We start from the raw sequence: 19345 nt of genomic DNA, 5'->3' as shown, positions 1-19345 counted from the left end.
GGTACTAGAAGTACCAGTTACAAGGGACTTATCTGGATGCCAGGGTCTGCCAATTGTGGATACAAAAGTACAGGTTAGGGAAAAAACACTGGTGCTGGGGCCTGGTTAGCAGGCCTCAGCACACTTTCAATTGTAAACATAGCATCAGCAAAGGCAAAAAGTCAGGGGGCAACCATGCCAAGGAGGCATTTCCTTACACAACCCCCCCCCCAAACGAAAGAGGATGAGACTAACCTTTCCCAAGAGAGTCTTCATTTTCTAAGTGGAAGAACCTGGAAAGGCCATCTGCATTGGCATGGGCAGTCCCAGGTCTGTGTTCCACTATAAAGTCCATTCCCTGTAGGGAGATGGACCACCTCAACAGTTTAGGATTTTCACCTTTCATTTGCATCAGCCATTTGAGAGGTCTGTGGTCAGTTTGAACTAGGAAGTGAGTCCCAAAGAGGTATGGTCTCAGCTTCTTCAGGGACCAAACCACAGCAAAGGCCTCCCTCTCAATGGCACTCCAACGCTGCTCCCTGGGGAGTAACCTCCTGCTAATGAAAGCAACAGGCTGGTCAAGGCCATCATCATTTGTTTGGGACAAAACTGCCCCTATCCCATGTTCAGAGGCATCTGTCTGCACAATGAACTGCTTAGAATAATCTGGAGCTTTTAGAACTGGTGCTGAGCACATTGCTTGTTTCAGGGTGTCAAAGGCCTGTTGGCATTCCACAGTCCAGTTCACTTTCTTGGGCATTTTCTTGGAGGTGAGTTCAGTGAGGGCTGTCACAATGGATCCATATCCCTTCACAAACCTCCTGTAATACCCAGTCAAGCCAAGGAATGCCCTGACTTGAGTCTGGGTTTTTGGAGCCACCCAGTCCAGAATAGTCTGGATCTTGGGTTGGAGTGGCTGAACTTGGCCTCCACCTACAAGGTGGCCCAAGTAAACCACAGTTCCCTGCCCTATCTGGCATTTGGATGCCTTGATAGAGAGGCCTGCAGATTGCAGAGCCTTCAAAACCTTCTTCAGGTGGACCAGGTGATCCTGCCAGGTGGAGCTAAAGACAGCAATATCATCAAGATAAGCTGTGCTGAAGGACTCCAAGCCAGCAAGGACTTGATTCACCAACCTTTGGAAGGTGGCAGGGGCATTCTTTAAACCAAAGGGCATAACCGTAAACTGATAATGCCCATCAGGTGTGGAGAATGCTGTTTTCTCTTTTGCTCCAGGTGCCATTTTTATTTGCCAGTACCCTGCTGTCAAGTCAAAGGTACTTAGGAATTTGGCAGCACCTAATTTATCTATGAGCTCATCAGCTCTAGGAATTGGATGAGCATCTGTCTTGGTGACAGAATTGAGCCCTCTGTAATCCACACAAAACCTCATCTCTTTCTTTCCATCCTTGGTGTGAGGTTTGGGGACTAAGACCACTGGGCTAGCCCAGGGGCTGTCAGAGCGCTCAATTACTCCCAATTCTAGCATCTTGTGGACTTCCACCTTGATGCTTTCCTTAACATGGTCAGACTGTCTAAAGATTTTGTTTTTGACAGGCATGCTGTCTCCTGTGTCCACATCATGGGTACACAGGTGTGTCTGACCAGGGGTTAAGGAGAAGAGTTCAGGAAACTGTTGTAGGACTCTCCTACAATCAGCTTGCTGTTGGCCAGAGAGGGTGTCTGAGTAGATCACTCCATCTACTGAGCCATCTTTTGGGTCTGATGACAGAAGATCAGGGAGAGGTTCACTCTCTGCCTCCTGATCCTCATCTGTTACCATCAACAGATTCACATCGGCCCTGTCATGGAAGAGCTTAAGGCGGTTCACATGGATCACCCTCTTGGGGCTCCTGCTTGTGCCCAGGTCCACCAGGTAGGTGACCTGACTCTTCCTTTCTAGCACTGGGTAAGGGCCACTCCATTTGTCCTGGAGTGCCCTGGGAGCCACAGGCTCCAGAACCCAGACTTTCTGCCCTGGTTAGAACTCAACCAGTGCAGTCTTTTGGTCATACCAAAACTTCTGGAGCTGTTGGCTGGCCTCAAGGTTTTTGGTTGCCTTTTCCATGTACTCTGCCATTCTAGAGCGAAGGCCAAGTACATAGTCCACTATGTCTTGTTTAGGCTCATGAAGAGGTCTCTCCCAGCCTTCCTTAACAAGAGCAAGTGGTCCCCTTACAGGGTGGCCAAACAGAAGTTCAAAGGGTGAGAATCCTACTCCCTTCTGTGGCACCTCTCTGTAAGCAAAAAGCAGACATGGCAAGAGGACATCCCATCTCCTTTTGAGTTTTTCTGGGAGCCCCATGATCATGCCTTTTAATGTCTTGTTGAATCTCTCAACTAAGCCATTAGTTTGTGGATGGTATGGTGTAGTGAATTTGTAAGTCACTCCACACTCATTCCACATGTGTTTTAGGTATGCTGACATGAAGTTGGTACCTCTGTCAGACACCACCTCCTTAGGGAAACCCACTCTGGTAAAGATACCAATGAGGGCCTTGGCTACTGCAGGGGCAGTAGTCAACCTAAGGGGAATAGCTTCAGGATACCTAGTAGCATGATCCACTACTACTAGGATATACATATTTCCTGAGGCTGTGGGAGGTTCCAGTGGACCAACTATGTCCACACCCACTCTTTCAAAGGGGACCCCCACCACTGGAAGTGGAATGAGGGGGGCCTTTGGGTGCCCACCTGTCTTACCACTGGATTGACAGGTGGGGCAGGAGAGGCAAAACTCCTTAACCTTCTGGGACATATTGGGCCAGTAGAAGTGGTTGACTAACCTCTCCCACGTCTTGGTTTGTCCCAAATGCCCAGCAAGGGGAATATCATGGGCTAAGGTCAGAATAAACTCTCTGAACGACTGAGGCACTACCACTCTCCTAGTGGCACCAGGTTTGGGGTCTCTGACCTCAGTGTACAGGAGTCCATCTTCCCAATAGACCCTATGTGTTCCATTTTTCTTGCCCTTGGACTCTTCAGCAGCTTGCTGCCTAAGGCCTTCAAGAGAGGGACAGGTTTCTTGTCCCTTACACAGCTCTTCCCTTGAGGGTCCCCCTGGGCCTAAGAGCTCAACCTGATAAGGTTCAAGCTCCAAAGGCTCAGTTCCCTCATAGGGCAGAACTTCTTCCTGAGAAGAGAGGTTCTCTTTTTCTGACTGTGTTGCAGTTGGTTTCCCAACTGACTTTCCTTTTCTCTTGGTAGGCTGGGCCATTTTTCCAGACTCCAGCTCTACTTTTTCACCCTGTGCCTTGCACTGTGCTCTTGTTTTTACACACACCAGTTCAGGGATACCCAGCATGGCTGCATGGGTTTTTAGTTCTACCTCAGCCCATGCTGAGGACTCCAGGTCATTTCCAAGCAGACAGTCTACTGGGATGTTTGAGGAGACCACCACCTGTTTCAGGCCATTGACCCCTCCCCATTCTAAAGTTACCATTGCCATGGGATGTGCTTTAGTTTGATTGTCAGCATTGGTGACTGTATACGTTTTTCCAGTCAGGTATTGGCCAGGGGAAACCAGTTTCTCTGTCACCATGGTGACACTGGCACCTGTATCCCTCAGGCCCTCTACACTTGTCCCATTAATAAAGAGCTGCTGCCTGTATTTTTGCATGTTAGGGGGCCAGGCAGCTAGTGTGGCTAAATCCACCCCACCCTCAGAGACTAGAGTAGCTTCAGTGTGGACCCTGATTTGCTCTGGGCACACTGTTGATCCCACTTGGAGACTAGCCATTCCAGTGTTACCTGGATTGGAGTTTGGAGTGGAACCTTTCTTGGGACAGGCCTTGTCTCCAGTTTGGTGTCCAGACTGACTACAGTTTCGACACCAGGCCTTTTTGGGATCAAAGTTTTTACCCTTGTACCCAGGATTGTTTTGTGAAGAGGCTCTGGGCCCACCCTCCTGTGCAGGTTTTTGGGGGCCTGTAGAAGCCTCTTTACTATTTTTATTTTTGGCTGTCTCACCACCTTTCCCCTGGGGAGGTTTTGTGACCCCTTTCTTTTGGTCACCCCCTGTGGAAGTTTTGGACACCCTAGTCTTGACCCAATGGTCCGCCTTCTTTCCCAATTCTTGGGGAGAAATTGGTCCTAGGTCTACCAGATGCTGATGCAGTTTATCATTGAAACAATTACTTAACAGGTGTTCTTTCACAAATAAATTGTACAGCCCATCATAATTACTTACACCACTGCCTTGAATCCAACCATCTAGTGTTTTTACTGAGTAGTCTACAAAGTCAACCCAGGTCTGGCTCGAGGATTTTTGAGCCCCCCTGAATCTAATCCTATACTCCTCAGTGGAGAATCCAAAGCCCTCAATCAGGGTACCCTTCATGAGGTCATAAGATTCTGCATCTTGTCCAGAGAGTGTGAGGAGTCTATCCCTACACTTTCCTGTGAACATTTCCCAAAGGAGAGCACCCCAGTGAGATCTGTTCACTTTTCTGGTTACACAAGCCCTCTCAAAAGCTGTGAACCATTTGGTGCGGTCATCACCATCTTCATATTTAGTTACAATCCCTTTAGGGATTTTCAACATGTCAGGAGAATCTCTGACCCTATTTATGTTGCTGCCACCATTGATGGGTCCTAGGCCCATCTCTTGTCTTTCCCTCTCTATGGCTAGGATCTGTCTTTCCAAAGCCAATCTTTTGGCCATCCTGGCTAACTGGATGTCCTCTTCACTGGAGTTATCCTCAGTGATTTCAGAGGTGTTGGTCTCTCCTGTGAGGGAACCAGCATCTCTGACTATTATTTTTGGAGTCAGGGTTTGAGAGACCCTGTTCTCCCTAGATAGGACTGGTAGGGGGGAATTTTCCTCCAAGTCACTATCCTCTTCCTCTGAGTTGCCACCCTCAGAGGGGTTGGCCTTTTCAAACTCTGCCAAAAGCTCCTGGAGGTGTATTTTGGTAGGTTTGGGGCCCATTGTTATTTTCTTTATTTTACAGAGTGACCTTAGCTCCCTCATCTTAAGATGGAGGTAAGGTGTGGTGTCGAGTTCCACCACAGTCACATCTGTGCTAGACATTTTGCTTCTAAAAGTTGGAATACTTTTTAAGAATCTACAACTGGTTCTAGAATCTAATTCAAACTTTTACAAACTTTTAAACTCTAAAAGAAATGCTAAACAGGATCTAACACAAGGCCCTAGCAGGTCTTTTAAGAATTTAGAAAACTTTTCAAATTGCAAAAATCAATTTCTAATGACAATTTTGGAATTTGTCGTGTGATCAGGTATTGGCTGAGTAGTCCAGCAAATGCAAAGTCTTGTATCCCACCGCTGATCCACCAATGTAGGAAGTTGGCTCTGTATGTGCTATTTCAAAGTAAGGAATAGCATGCACAGAGTCCAAGGGTTCCCCTTAGAGGTAAAATAGTGGTAAAAAGAGATAATACTAATGCTCTATTTTGTGGTAGTGTGGTTGAGCAGTAGGCTTATCCAAGGAGTAGTGTTAAGCATTTGTTGTACATACACATAGACAATAAATGAGGTACACACACTCAGAGACAAATCCAGCCAATAGGTTTTGTTATAGAAAAATATCTTTTCTTAGTTTATTTTAAGAACCACAGGTTCAAATTTAACATGTAATATCTTGTTTGAAAGGTATTGCAGGTAAGTACATTAGGAACTTTGAATCATTTCAATTGCATGTATACTTTTCAAGTTATTCACAAATAGCTACTTTAAAAGTGGACACTTAGTGCAATTTTCACAGTTCCTGGGGGAGGTAAGTTTTTGTTAGTTTTACCAGGTAAGTAAGACACTTACAGGGTTCAGTTCTTGGTCCAAGGTAGCCCACCGTTGGGGGTTCAGAGCAACCCCAAAGTCACCACACCAGCAGCTCAGGGCCGGTCAGGTGCAGAGTTCAAAGTGGTGCCCAAAACGCATAGGCTAGAATGGAGAGAAGGGGGTGCCCCGGTTCCGGTCTGCTTGCAGGTAAGTACCCGCGTCTTCGGAGGGCAGACCAGGGGGGTTTTGTAGGGCACCGGGGGGGACACAAGCCCACACAGAAATTTCACCCTCAGCAGCGTGGGGGCGGCCGGGTGCAGTGTAGAAACAAGCGTCGGGTTTTCAATGTTAGTCTATGAGAGATCAGGGGATCTCTTTAGCGCTGCAGGCAGGCAAGGGGGGGGCTTCCTCGGGGAAACCTCCACTTGGGCAAGGGAGAGGGACTCCTGGGGGTCACTTCTCCAGTGAAAGTCCGGTCCTTCAGGTCCTGGGGGCTGCGGGTGCAGGGTCTTTTCCAGGCGTCGGGACTTAGGTTTCAGAGAGTCGCGGTCAGGGGAAGCCTCGGGATTCCCTCTGCAGGCGGCGCTGTGGGGGCTCAGGGGGGACAGGTTTTGGTACTCACAGTCGTAGAGTAGTCCGGGGGTCCTCCCTGAGGTGTTGGTTCTCCACCAGCCGAGTCGGGGTCGCCGGGTGCAGTGTTGCAAGTCTCACGCTTCTTGCGGGGAGTTGCAGGGTTCTTTAAAGCTGCTTCTTGAAACAAAGTTGCAGTCTTTTTGGAGCAGGTCCGCTGTCCTCGGGAGTTTCTTGTCGTCGTCGAAGCAGGGCAGTCCTCGGAGGATTCAGAGGTCGCTGGTCCCTTTGGAAGGCGTCGCTGGAGCAGAGTTCTTTGGAAGGCAGGAGACAGGCCGGTGAGTTTCTGGAGCCAAGGCAGTTGTTGTCTTCTGGTCTTCCTCTGCAGGGGTTTTCAGCTAGGCAGTCCTTCTTCTTGTTGTTCAGGAATCTAATTTTCTAGGGTTCAGGGTAGCCCTTAAATACTAAATTTAAGGGCGTGTTTAGGTCTGGGGGGTTAGTAGCCAATGGCTACTAGCCCTGAGGGTGGGTACACCCTCTTTGTGCCTCCTCCCAAGGGGAGGGGGACACAATCCTAACCCTATTGGGGGAATCCTCCATCTGCAAGATGGAGGATTTCTAAAAGTTAGTCACCTCAGCTCAGGACACCTTAGGGGCTGTCCTGACTGGCCAGTGACTCCTCCTTGTTGCTTTCTTTGTTCCCTCCAGCCTTGCCGCCAAAAGTGGGGGCCGTGGCCGGAGGGGGCGGGCAACTCCACTAAGCTGGAGTGCCCTGCTGGGCTGTGACAAAGGGGTGAGCCTTTGAGGCTCACCGCCAGGTGTCACAGCTCCTGCCTGGGGGAGGTGTTAGCATCTCCACCCAGTGCAGGCTTTGTTACTGGCCTCAGAGTGACAAAGGCACTCTCCCCATGGGGCCAGCAACATGTCTCTGGTGTGGCAGGCTGCTGGAACTAGTCAGCCTACACAGACAGTCGGTTAAGTTTCAGGGGGCACCTCTAAGGTGCCCTCTGGGGTGTATTTTGCAATAAAATGTACACTGGCATCAGTGTGCATTTATTGTGCTGAGAAGTTTGATACCAAACTTCCCAGTTTTCAGTGTAGCCATTATGGTGCTGTGGAGTTCGTGTTTGACAGACTCCCAGACCATATACTCTTATGGCTACCCTGCACTTACAATGTCTAAGGTTTGGTTTAGACACTGTAGGGGTACCATGCTCATGCACTGGTACCCTCACCTATGGTATAGTGCACCCTGCCTTAGGGCTGTAAGGCCTGCTAGAGGGGTGTCTTACCTATACTGCATAGGCAGTGAGAGGCTGGCATGGCACCCTGAGGGTAGTGCCATGTCGACTTACTCGTTTTGTCCTCACTAGCACACACAAGCTGGCAAGCAGTGTGTCTGTGCTGAGTGAGAGGTCTCCAGGGTGGCATAAGACATGCTGCAGCCCTTAGAGACCTTCCTTGGCATCAGGGCCCTTGGTACTAGAAGTACCAGTTACAAGGGACTTATCTGGATGCCAGGGTCTGCCAATTGTGGATACAAAAGTACAGGTTAGGGAAAGAACACTGGTGCTGGGGCCTGGTTAGCAGGCCTCAGCACACTTTCAATTGTAAACATAGCATCAGCAAAGGCAAAAAGTCAGGGGGCAACCATGCCAAGGAGGCATTTCCTTACAATATGCTGTAGGACAATTCCCCTTTTAAAAGAGATATGTGCTCCATTAATATGGAGGAAGGTAGCCTGTGGATTAGGAGTACATTGATCTGTGAATTGTTTTTATCTTCATCGTACGGCGCTGTTTTTATGGCAACCGTCAACCAAAGACTTCCAGACTTCCGGAGACTGGTGACATCTTTTCAGTACAATGTAGACTTGCTTTCTGCTTCACAGAAAGCAATCAGCCTCCCTTTCTCTTCTTTATTTCTCTGCCCAAGACACCAGGGCTGCAGATAGGAGAGTCTGTCAAGCTTGCTTTATATGGTCGGCTGTAAATCCACCCATACTTAATTTAGAAGCCCACCGCCTGGACCGACCAACACTCCCTCTTCTCCGACGAGGGTCAGCTCTACGATATATTTCCGTGCTGCAGCTATCGCTGCACAGTTAATTTCATCTCCACCTTCCAGCCAAAAGTAAGGGACTAACCGGGGAGACATTAGTCATCACTGTCTACTCAGATGTATGCCCAGATCCTCCCCATCTATCTCCCTCATAACTATTCCCTCACCAACTCTAGCTGGTCGCAGGCAGTGTTTATAAACAGCGTGAGCACGAGCAAACGCCACAGCCAGTGAGCAATTTCAGAATTCTGTGCTGCCTACGAAGATTGGCTTGAGGTGTCACCGCTGCGCAAATCCCAGGTAACATTACAAAATCATTGCTCCCTCCTTCCCTAAGTAATTCCGATAATAAGCTCTGCCATGAGATTGACTGTTGTTCGACCCGGAAGTGCTGAAATTGCAGACAAATTTCATCTGTTACTTGGGAGCATTGGTGCAGCACTGACACAGATGGCACAGGTTTTGTTCCCCCCTCCCCCACTTGGCAATAGGCCATAATAGTCCTATTTTTATTTTTTGCTGAATGGGTATGGTCAGCTCCAGGACACAGTTTAATAATTTTGTATGTATTCAAGACCTTTTGAGCAGTGGTCCCTCCTCTTTATTAACGTCACACTCCAGGTACTTTTCTGAAACCTTGAACTTGGTTTCATGTCCTTGTTCGCCACCTACCTTTTTTTGTCAAGCCTTCACACGCTCAGTCCTTGCTGCATTGAGGAACAATTGCTTCACTAGAAGGCAGTTGTAGACTGGGCTGTGTTTCCATCTCTTTCATAAGTCATTGGCACTTATTCTGTCATTACTAGGTGTGCACTCTTTCCTTGGTCATTCTTATTTAAGTTCAGGTTATTCTTGATTCTTCTCCCTTTAACCACTTGCAGTCATGTGTTCCCTCCACTTCCCACAAGGACTGTCACCATTTTCCTAAAAGCAAAATTCCGATCTCTCCCTACCCTCAACCCTGAATTGAGCTTCCTATCCTGTGGTTTCTTGTCTTCTTCCCTGATATAGGAGGATCCGAATGATTTTCTTCTAACTAGAGAGATTTGCACTGGCCGTCATGTCAAGGAAGAGTTGTCAGAGTGGATAGGAAGCAGCATTAGGGGTTTTAGAGGTTCAAGCTTAAGTTTTAGTCCGTCGAGTTAGAATGGGAATAGGGGAAAAAGGTTGAAAGTTTTAATGAGGAAAGAGCCGTGTGTGAGGACAAATCCTGAGGTACAGGGAACAATACTTCAAACTAATGTGCAATTTGATTATTCTTGATACGTAAATTGCTCATCATGACTGTTTAAAAAAAATAAATATATGTCATTCTTTTTAAAGATTTTCCCGTCCATTATTGCGGAGGAAGACGACTCTGACGAGGACCTCCAAGAAGGCACTGAGGAAAGTGATGAGAAGATGGGCGCCAAGCGAAGGAAGCATGCAGTTATAAAAGTGAGGACTTCATTCAGATTGTTTTGTTACAATATGATCCTGAGCTGCTGTAACGCACATCTTTGCTTTGTAATCTATGAAAGTCCTTGGTAGTGTTGTGTTCTCCAGATATGCTTATTTTATTCAGAGTTTTTTATGGCAGTAATATGAACCAAGAGGTCTTCTGGGCAATATGTTTGCTGTACAAATAAATACACATTTATATAATTATTATTTGGTTTAAATTGGGTAACGTGGGTTAGAGTGGGAGTCAATTGAAGAGTGTTTAATGAAAGGCATTAAAGAGTATAATTCATTTTAAATTTTCCATAGGGGGTTTAATTTTTGCAGCTTTTGCAATCTTCTGATGCAAATTGATGTTTTCCAGGATTGTGTGTGAAGTTTGTGCTGGCTTTCCAGCTAAAGGAACAATTTAGTGAGAGTGTCCATGCTTTCTTAGTTTCATCAGTTAGTTGATGTAGGTGATCTTGTGCTTTGGGGAGCCACTGAATGTACAAATGGTCTTTATATACACCTATCCACAACAAAAAATGTGGGTTTCCTAACAAAAATTGAGACATTAAAAAAAGGTACGCATCTATCACTCCCTTCTGCAGAACCCTGTATAGGCCCCCTGCAGTGTCACAATTAGGATACCATTAGCAGTTTCACAATTAAGGTAACATTATCAGCTTAGCAGTCAGTTCATAATGAAATTGCCTTGAAACTTCTTTACACCTTCACTGACTTATTGATAGAGTTTAAGTAACCCCACCCAGTCAGAATCCAGATGCAATAAAACATTCATATTTGAGCTAGACAGCCATTAATTGTCAATTGGTTTTCTCTGACTGCCTTTCTCTGAAGAAGTTGAGCTCCACTGAGTTGGTGCAGCTAGTCTACAACATAGTTTAAATTGAAAAAGATCAAAAAAGTTGTCAGACCAGCTCTACAGTGCTTCCTGTTGAACTTCGTGATAATTGTGGCTGGAGCCATTCAAATTTTAAATGTAAGAAACCCCATTTGTTACATGGTGACTAAATTCTTCAGCAGAGGTGAATTTGATCTTCAGTGCTCAGCAAAGCAGAGATGCAGTTTGAGATTTTTTTTAGTAGATCTAATTTTGTGGAGATAGATCGTAACAGGTGCCCTTTAGGTTCTGCTGAAGTTGTATTGTTCCTTTTTACTGGTGAGCGCATAGTGCTCCGTCCCGTGTTATCTCTCTTTGGGCTTCAAACCAGGCCCATGTTACGTCAGTGTCTTTCATTGGTTCGTGGGCTTGCCTTTTACAATCTGCCTGCTTTCATTAGTGAAATGCATGCATAAGTCATGCCTTTTCCGGAGTTTAGCCCTCCTCGAGCGCAGCGACCAAGTACTGAAAACATACAAGGCTCGCTGTTTTCCATCCGGTTTCTGGACTACTTTTTCTCTTTTTTTCGCAGCGTGATCTCGCTAGGCAGAAGTCGAGCGCTTTGCATGACATTGACCCTGTTACATAGGTAATTGCACTTTTGCTGGTTACATAGATAATTGCACTTTTGCCGATAGGTTTCACTGCGAGCAAACCTTTATTTCCATTTGTGTGTCTGCTTTGCACTCATGGCAGCTGTCAGCTCGCTTGTGTGAAACTTTTAGTTTTCAGTTTATATGGCAAGAATAGTCCAGTTAGTTATATGAAACTGTTTTATTTTCATTTTCAATTTATGTGGCAAGAAAAGTCTGGTTAGGAGTTTACAGTGCTAATTGCTCTAGCTCAAGCAAACGTGAGACCGGTTGCATTGCAAAAGCTTGTTAGGTCTCAGCCTACCAGAAAAGTGTGGCTGTCTGGTTTTCTAGAGACATCATGGGGGCTTTGAGAAAGTTGACCTAGGAATGCATTCGGTTTGTTGCTTACCATTGGCTTTATGGTTTGTAACTTGCATCTTCTGGCTTTCTATTTGCTGGCTTTATTTGCTTTAGACTCTCCCGATTCAGTTTGTCCTCCCTTTGCCTAAACCGTGTTTAGTGTATTCTTCCACAAACTCACTTTCTGTAAACAGACCTTTAAATCTTCAAATCTTGTCACATTTGTTGTGCTTTCAAAGACAGGGGCCAAATATCAAACTTTGTCTTCAAGGGAGCTTGGTGTTTGCTTTTGGCTGACTTTAAAATTAGTGTTTATAGGGAAGAGGAATAGAGATTACTTTCCCCATGGAGCCTGCTCATGCCCCTCCTGTGCATCATTTACAAGGATGTGACATAACACTTAAGTAGCGCAACATGTGGATGACAGATTTTTATTTTAGCTAGATAAGTAATATGTATGTTATGTAAAGCGCTCTGACACCCTGCGCTGGGATTAGTCATGCGATAAAAGAAATACAATTGTGGTATTTACATTATTTGTACAGCTACTGGAACAGATAAACACATCTGATATTCTGATAGTGCATGCAGTTCTCTTATAAACAGGGACTGAACAGAATCAATAGGATTCCTGTCTTAAGCACCTGTGATGTTATAACAAGCAATGAGCCTTTCTTTCACTTCTTTCAATTTGCATCTGAATGGGAGCCTTCAGATTGAACCTAGCCAGGATCAGATTAGAACAAAAGAAGGCCTTCTGGCCCCTTAACTTCATCCTTTATCTAAAATAGATTTGACCTACTTGTGTTATCACCTCTAACCTATGCCAGTGTGCTCTTTTGAAACAGCAAATCTTCATCAGTAATATTTCTTAACACCTTAGCAGATGCCTCTTTCTTTTGCACACACACTTAAATGCTATGGATATCATCTCATCATTCTCTATGCCACTGCTCTCTGCAACACTGCACTGCCCGCCACTAAACTCTTATCCACTCTCCTCTGCGCCACTCTATTTTGCTCCACTGTACTTTATGCCACTGGACCACTGTACTCTATGCAACTGCACTCTACACCACTCTAATCTTATGCGCACCACTGCACTCTACACCTCTGAAATGTACTCTGCACTACTCTACTTCACACAACTGCACTCTTTGCCACTGCACTCTACGTAACTCCAGTCTAAGCCAGCATTCTACACCACTACTCGGTGCCATTCCATTCTACTCTGCAGCAGTTCACTATATGCCACTTCACTCTACTCTGAAGTAGTCTGCTTTAAGCCACTGCACTCTACCTAAAGTAATCTACGTCACTTTCATCAAAACCAATGCCTCTACACCAGCTACTCTGTACTACTGCACTCTACGCCACTATACTGTGCTCTGCAACACATTTTGCCAGTTGTTTTCCAACCTGTGGTCCAGGAACCCTTGTGGGTCCTCATAGCCTCGTGGGGGGAGGGGTCCACAACCGCCTAGAAAATTAACTAATGTTAACAGATTAATAAAGTGCATATAAATAAAGGGGCTAAATGTACAATTGGAAAATTTTAAAACATACTACAATTGTCAAGGAATTAGGAATTAAAGGGTAAAAATTAAATTAGTACCCTGAGATTGATTAGTGGGAGCAGTGCAGGTGAGACAAAATATAATATGGATGATGGATGGCTTCAATTGAATTCAGAAAAGCTCCAACCTTCCTAATAAAATTATAATTTTTTATTTTATTTGTTTGGAAATTAAATAAAATGTTATCATTTGTGTATGTTTATAATGAAAGGCTTGTTTCTGTTTTTTGTGTATTGTTCTGCGGTTCAAATCATCAATAATGTTTAGGCCTTGGGCCCTGGCTTCCAGTAATAACTCAGTAAGGGGGCTCTGGATTCCAATAATGATTCAGTGGGGGTCCCCAGGTTCCAGTAATGATAAAGCGGGGGTCTACAGAAGTAAACAAAAATTGGAAACCACTGCTTTATGCTACGGCACTCTATGCCACTCTATTTTACTCTGCACATTTGTACTGTATGCCACTGCTCTCCACGCCACTGCTCTCTACACCACTGAACTCTTTACTCTGCAAGACTGCACTCTGCCACTGAGCACTATGCTACTCTACACCACTACATTCTATGCCATTGCACTCTACTCTGCACCATCCGTCTCTTTGCCAATGCACTCTACACTACTACAGTTTACTCTGCAGAACTGCATGCTACACCTCTACACTCTGTCCTGCACCACTCCATTTTACCCTGCCCAACTTCACTCTACTCTGATATAGTTCATTATACGCACTGCACTCTACATCACTCTTCTCTACGCCACTGCTTACTCTATGCCACTGCACTCTGTGCCAATGCTCTCTAAGCCACTGGACTCTATGCCAATCTTTTCTGCACCACTGTACTTTAAACTACTTCACTCTAGGCCACTATACTCCACTCTACAACACTCCTCTCAATGACTCTACTCCATTAAGCTCTGCTTCACTCTGACACTACTTCACTCTGACACACTACTCCACGCTACTCCACTGTATGCCAATCTTCGACACTACTTCACTCAACGACGCACTATGAAACTCCCTCTATTCCACTCCATGACACTCCAGTTAATTCTACAACACAGTTCTCCACTATTCAACTCTACGCTGCTCCAATAGTACTCTGATGGTGTACTCCACTCTGTCCCATTCCTGCTCAGTCTTATGCCACTGTACAGCCCTCTACCTCGCTCTGTGCAGAACCCTCCGCTCTACTCTATACCATTACCACTTTCTGCAGTCGCCATAAAGTCTTAACTCTCATGTGTGACATGCATATAAGATGTAAGTATATAGGACGTGTGGTAGACCGATAAATTGGCACATCTGTTTGGACGTTGCACGTGTTGCACAAAATATTGGTTTCCTTTCATTTCAACCACTGATGTCAATCTTGAATATCATAACTTGTGCTAACACACCGTCCGTTACTCCTCTCCTTCCAGTTCTCCACCACCTCCTCAAAACCTGCCCATTTCCTTTTGTCATAGGGGAGGCTTACCCTGTCTGAGTGAAACTCTTGTATCCCCATTTCCTGCATTGTAGCCATCTTCTTTGGCCGTTGGGAGCAAATGCGAGTCTCACCCTGATTTAAATAATCGTAACACCTTGATTGGTTTGAACTGGTCTTGCTGTGGACTATGGAATCATAAGACAACAAAACTGGCCAAAAAAAGGACCTGTTTCTCTTCCATAAAATGGAGGAGTACATGAGTTGGATTGTGGCTGATCCTTTGGTGATTTTTTGGGAATAGGTGGGTGCTGTGTTGGGACCCTGGTATCCTGCCTTGTCCTCTGGAGCAGTTTAAATACAGGGCTCCTCTGCGTGCACATGGTTCATTGTCCTTGTCTAGATCCTGAGGAGGCCAGTACACCTCTGTAGGAAAGAGGACAGCTGGGCTAAGGGTAGAATCTATTTTAGACTGCTCGGTTTCCTTCAGGCTGGGCCTGAGTCTGGTAAATCCTAAGGTAGCTGTATGCTGCCATGGCATGGGGAAAAAAAGGAGGATTCTCCAGGCCTTTTAAGGAACTGCCCTATGATTGTCTGGACAAGGGACTCGAATCATTAGGGGGACCTTTCCAAAACAACTGGAAGGACCGTCATGAGGACAGCTTGGCGATCTGAGTCAAAAAGTGCAATGCCAAGCTACAAAGAGGAAGTAAGAATATTGTCTCAGTCGAGGACATACTCCTTTACACTTGTTGAAATGTGAGCCTTGATACACATTCTTCACACCAATAGTGTTTGATCTGTTATAGCTGGCTGATTCCAGAACCATTTGAACCTTCTAGCTCTTATGTTCAAGAGATTGCTAGTTGAAGCCACAACTCAGACTAATCCTAAAATGAAACTTCTTCACTACCTGGAACTGTGCTTTCCAAGAAGTGAGCAGGGTCTTTCATCAGCCAATGTAGATCATTAGATGGAAGGTAGATAAATATGAAAGATACCAATCCTGAAGAACTGAAGTTACAGGTAAGCAACAAATTTCTTCTCCAGCATTGGGTCTTTCATACATTCACTTCACTCAATAGAATAACAAGCATTTGCAATGCGATGGGTCTCTTGTTAGCTTGAGTTAAAGCTGTTAACGTTGTAAATTCCTAACTGGACTTTTCTTGCCACTTAAATTGAAAATGAAAAGTAAAACAGGTGACATAAGCAAGGCAAAGCAAGGCAATTCAAATAGCCACGGCCACCCATTAGTGGCCACTCTCCATTCGACTCGCCAAACGCTCCCACTTCACAGAACGACTAAACAACAACGCACACGACAGCAAGGAGCTCTTCTGCATCGTGAAGGAGCTCTCCAACCCCAGCGCCAACGTCAACGACGTCCCACCATCCCAGAAACTCTGCGACGCACTCTCCACCTTCTTTTACCAGAAAATCGCCGCCATCCACGACAGCCTCAACACCACACCTCCGCCAGACCCCACCCCCGACAACTCCTCCTATGCCGACCGCCTCACCACCTGGACCCACGTAGATGACGCCGAAACCCAAAAGACAATGAACTCCATACACTCAGGATCCCCCTCAGAACCCTGCCCACACCACGTCTACAACAAAGCCGACTCCACCATCGCCCCCCAACTTCGTAAGATCATCAACCTATCCTTCGATACTGCGACCTTCCCGGACAGCTGGAAGCATGCCGATATCCAAGCCCTCCTCAAGAAACCCAAGGCTGACCTCAAAAACTTCCACCCGATCTCCCTCCTCCCCTTCCCAGCGAAGGTCATCGAGAAGATCGTCAACGCCCAGCTCACCCGCTACCTCGAAGACAACTCCATCCTAGACCCCTCACAATCCGGATTCAGATGCAATCACAGCACCAAGACTGCACTCCTCGCCGCCACAGATGACATCAGACAGCAAATGGACAACGGCGAAACTTTAGCCCTCATCCTCCTAGACCTCTCCGCTGCCTTCGATACGGTCTGCCACTGCACCCTACTAACTCGTCTCCACAAAGCCGGAATACAAGACAAAGCCCTCATCTGGATCTCCTCATTTCTCTCTGGCAGAACCCAGAGAGTCCGACTCTCACCCTTCCGCTCCGAAGCCACCAGCCTCATCTGCGGCGTCCCCCAAGGCTCCTCGCTAAGCCCAACACTGTTCAACGTCTACATGGCCCCCCTCGCACAACTGGCCCGTCAGCACAACCTCAGCATCCTCTTCTACGCCGACGACACACAGCTCATCCTCTCCCTCACCAATGACCCACACACCGCCAAAGCCAACCTCCACGAGGGATTGAAATCCATTGCCGAGTGGATGAGAAACAGCCGCCTGAAATTAAACTCCGACAAGACGGAAGTCCTCATCCTCGGACGCACCCCCTCGGCCCGGGACGACTCCTGGTGGCCCACCACGCTGGGTTCCCCCCCCCCCCCCCACTCCAGCCAACCACGCACGCAACCTCGGCTTCATCCTCGACTCCGCCCTCACCATGTCCAAACAGGTCAACGCAGTCTCCTCCTCCTGTTTCAACACCCTCCGCATGCTCCGTAGAATCTACAAGTGGATCCTGACGGAAACCAGAAAAACGGTGACCCAGGCCCTCGTCAGTAGCAGACTTGACTACGGCAACGCACTCTACACAGGCATCCCAGCAAAAGACATCCAACGACTCTAACGCATCTGCCCGTCTGATCCTCGACATACCCCGCCGATGCCACATCTCCCACCACCTGAAGGACCTCCACTGGCTCCCCGTGGACAAGAGGATCACCTTTAAACTCCTCACCCACGCGCACAAAGCACTACACAACGCCGGACCCTCCTACCTGAACAACAGACTCAACTTCTACGTCCCCTCCCACCAACTCCGCTCTGCCAGCCTCTCCCTCGCCATCGTTCCCCGATTCCAACGCAAGACCTCCGGCGGCAGATCCTTCTCCTACCTCGCCGCCAAGACCGGGAACTCCCTCCCGACCACCCTGCGCCAGACCCAGGACCTCCTCACCTTCAGGAGACTCCTCAAGACCTGGCTCTTCGACCAATAGCAGCAGCCCCCCCCTCTCTCTCAGCGCCTTGAAACCCTTACGGGTACATAGCACGCTTTATAAATGTAATGATTGATTGATTGATGGTCATCCGGGGGAGGGCAGTCCCTCTAGAAACCCTGTTGGGGACTGGCACCTCAATGGCTGCATGTAGAGTCTAATTGAAGTCATGGAGAGCAGTGATGATAGCCACATGTGTGGTATCAAATGGTCCATCCTGTAAGCAGGTGAGCGCTGCAGTTCGCCCCTGACCAGCCATGCCAAAAGCTTTCCCAAGCGGTCACCTTCAGCATGTAGAAGGGCATCCCATCACTTAGCTAAATGAAACCACCAGTGTCTAACCGTCTTACTGCTCCGTTTCCCATCCAACTATACACAATTACGACTGCAGACAGTCCACTCTACTTAAAGACATTCTAAAATTTAACTGATCTGCAAGTACACATCTACACTGATTCTGCTTCTTTAAATTTGACTAAGGGAATTTCCCGTCATGAATCGTTTCTTTTTTTGCACATTTGTTTTTTGTTTACATTTTTCCAAGATTATACCATTCCCAGGTTAGGAAGTTAAGACTAAAACTGAAAATAAAACCCAAAAAATTCAACACATTCTGTAATCTTTTATTACCTTTTCTCATTTTCTTCTTCCAGTGCTTCGTTCTTGTCAAATATTTTCCCTTCATTTCTCTCTGTTTATCCTCCTTTCCCTCCTCTTCTCCCTTCTCACTTCCTCCTCTCAATTGCAACATCATAATCCATCATATCCTCCCTTGCTCACTTCCAGTCTTTCATCTGTCATCTTGTCCCTTGTTTCTCAAAAACCTTTCTTACCTCCTTTTTCTAGGGAACACCATGAGGGGTGGGGTATCAGGTCACTACACAGGTCTGTGTGAGGGATCCAACTCATTCAATCATGTCTCAATAGCTTTTGAGTTAAATCACTGCCTGCAATCGAGATTTCTCACAGGCTGAAATCTTGACCGGTCGCTTAGTCTCTTGACACTTAGCATTCTAAAAAATACAGAAGCTTAATGATCTTGGTGCCTTTTATCGATGTGTTAGCTTTGAGGTGAGGGCCATGTCTCCTAGCTGTTTTCTGTCAACTTGAATGGACTCAACTTGCCAAAAGTGTTTTCAATTAAACTTAAACAGCCAAAAGGTGATGGGGTAAAAAGCTGACAAATAGCCTCACCATTGGCAGTCATCAGGTTAGCAATGCAATCCATGTTTTTTGCCAACCATACAGTGTCAGATTAGACCCAGCTATGTGCAAATCAGCTTTGGTCCTGTGTCAGAAGGTATGGGCAAGCCGGAACTGCCAAGCCAGGCCTTTTCTGAACCAGAACACAAGCAACGCAAGACCAGTTTTGGCCTGATTGGGCTACTTCATTTGTTTGCAGCTTGGTCCAGTGAGAATGACACCTACGGCTGATGTAATACCCTCAGTGAATGAAAGTATGCCTAACATACAAAAGTTGATGAGATGAATGCTTGCAAATAAGACTAATCACAGACAGTCCTTTAGGACAGCGTTCCAACAATTGATTTTTTTTTCCCCACTATTCCACCTCAGATTAGACTCAGCTGTATGCAAGGTAGTCTGAATCGAGCTTCCTTCAGCAGATTTTACAAGCAGATTGTTTCTGAAAGAAATTTACTTTTGCTAGATAAA

At 46.4% G+C, this 19345-nt stretch overlaps 1 protein-coding gene across 6 annotated transcripts in view; it reads left to right on the top strand.

Moving 5' to 3' along the window:
* The window catches only part of PSIP1 (PC4 and SRSF1 interacting protein 1), a 524703-nt gene that overhangs the window by 159547 nt on the left and 345811 nt on the right, over window positions 1–19345 (top strand). For all 6 annotated transcript variants that reach the window (XM_069240070.1, XM_069240030.1, XM_069240049.1 and 3 more), the window contains one exon: window positions 9671–9784. In XM_069240070.1, the coding sequence (XP_069096171.1) occupies window positions 9671–9784 (114 nt within the window). The remainder of the gene's footprint in view (window positions 1–9670; window positions 9785–19345) is intronic.

Source organism: Pleurodeles waltl, chromosome 1_2 (assembly GCF_031143425.1).
Source record: "Pleurodeles waltl isolate 20211129_DDA chromosome 1_2, aPleWal1.hap1.20221129, whole genome shotgun sequence".
NCBI lineage: Eukaryota > Metazoa > Chordata > Amphibia > Caudata > Salamandridae > Pleurodeles > Pleurodeles waltl.
This window is presented reverse-complemented; position numbering and strand designations above follow the sequence as displayed.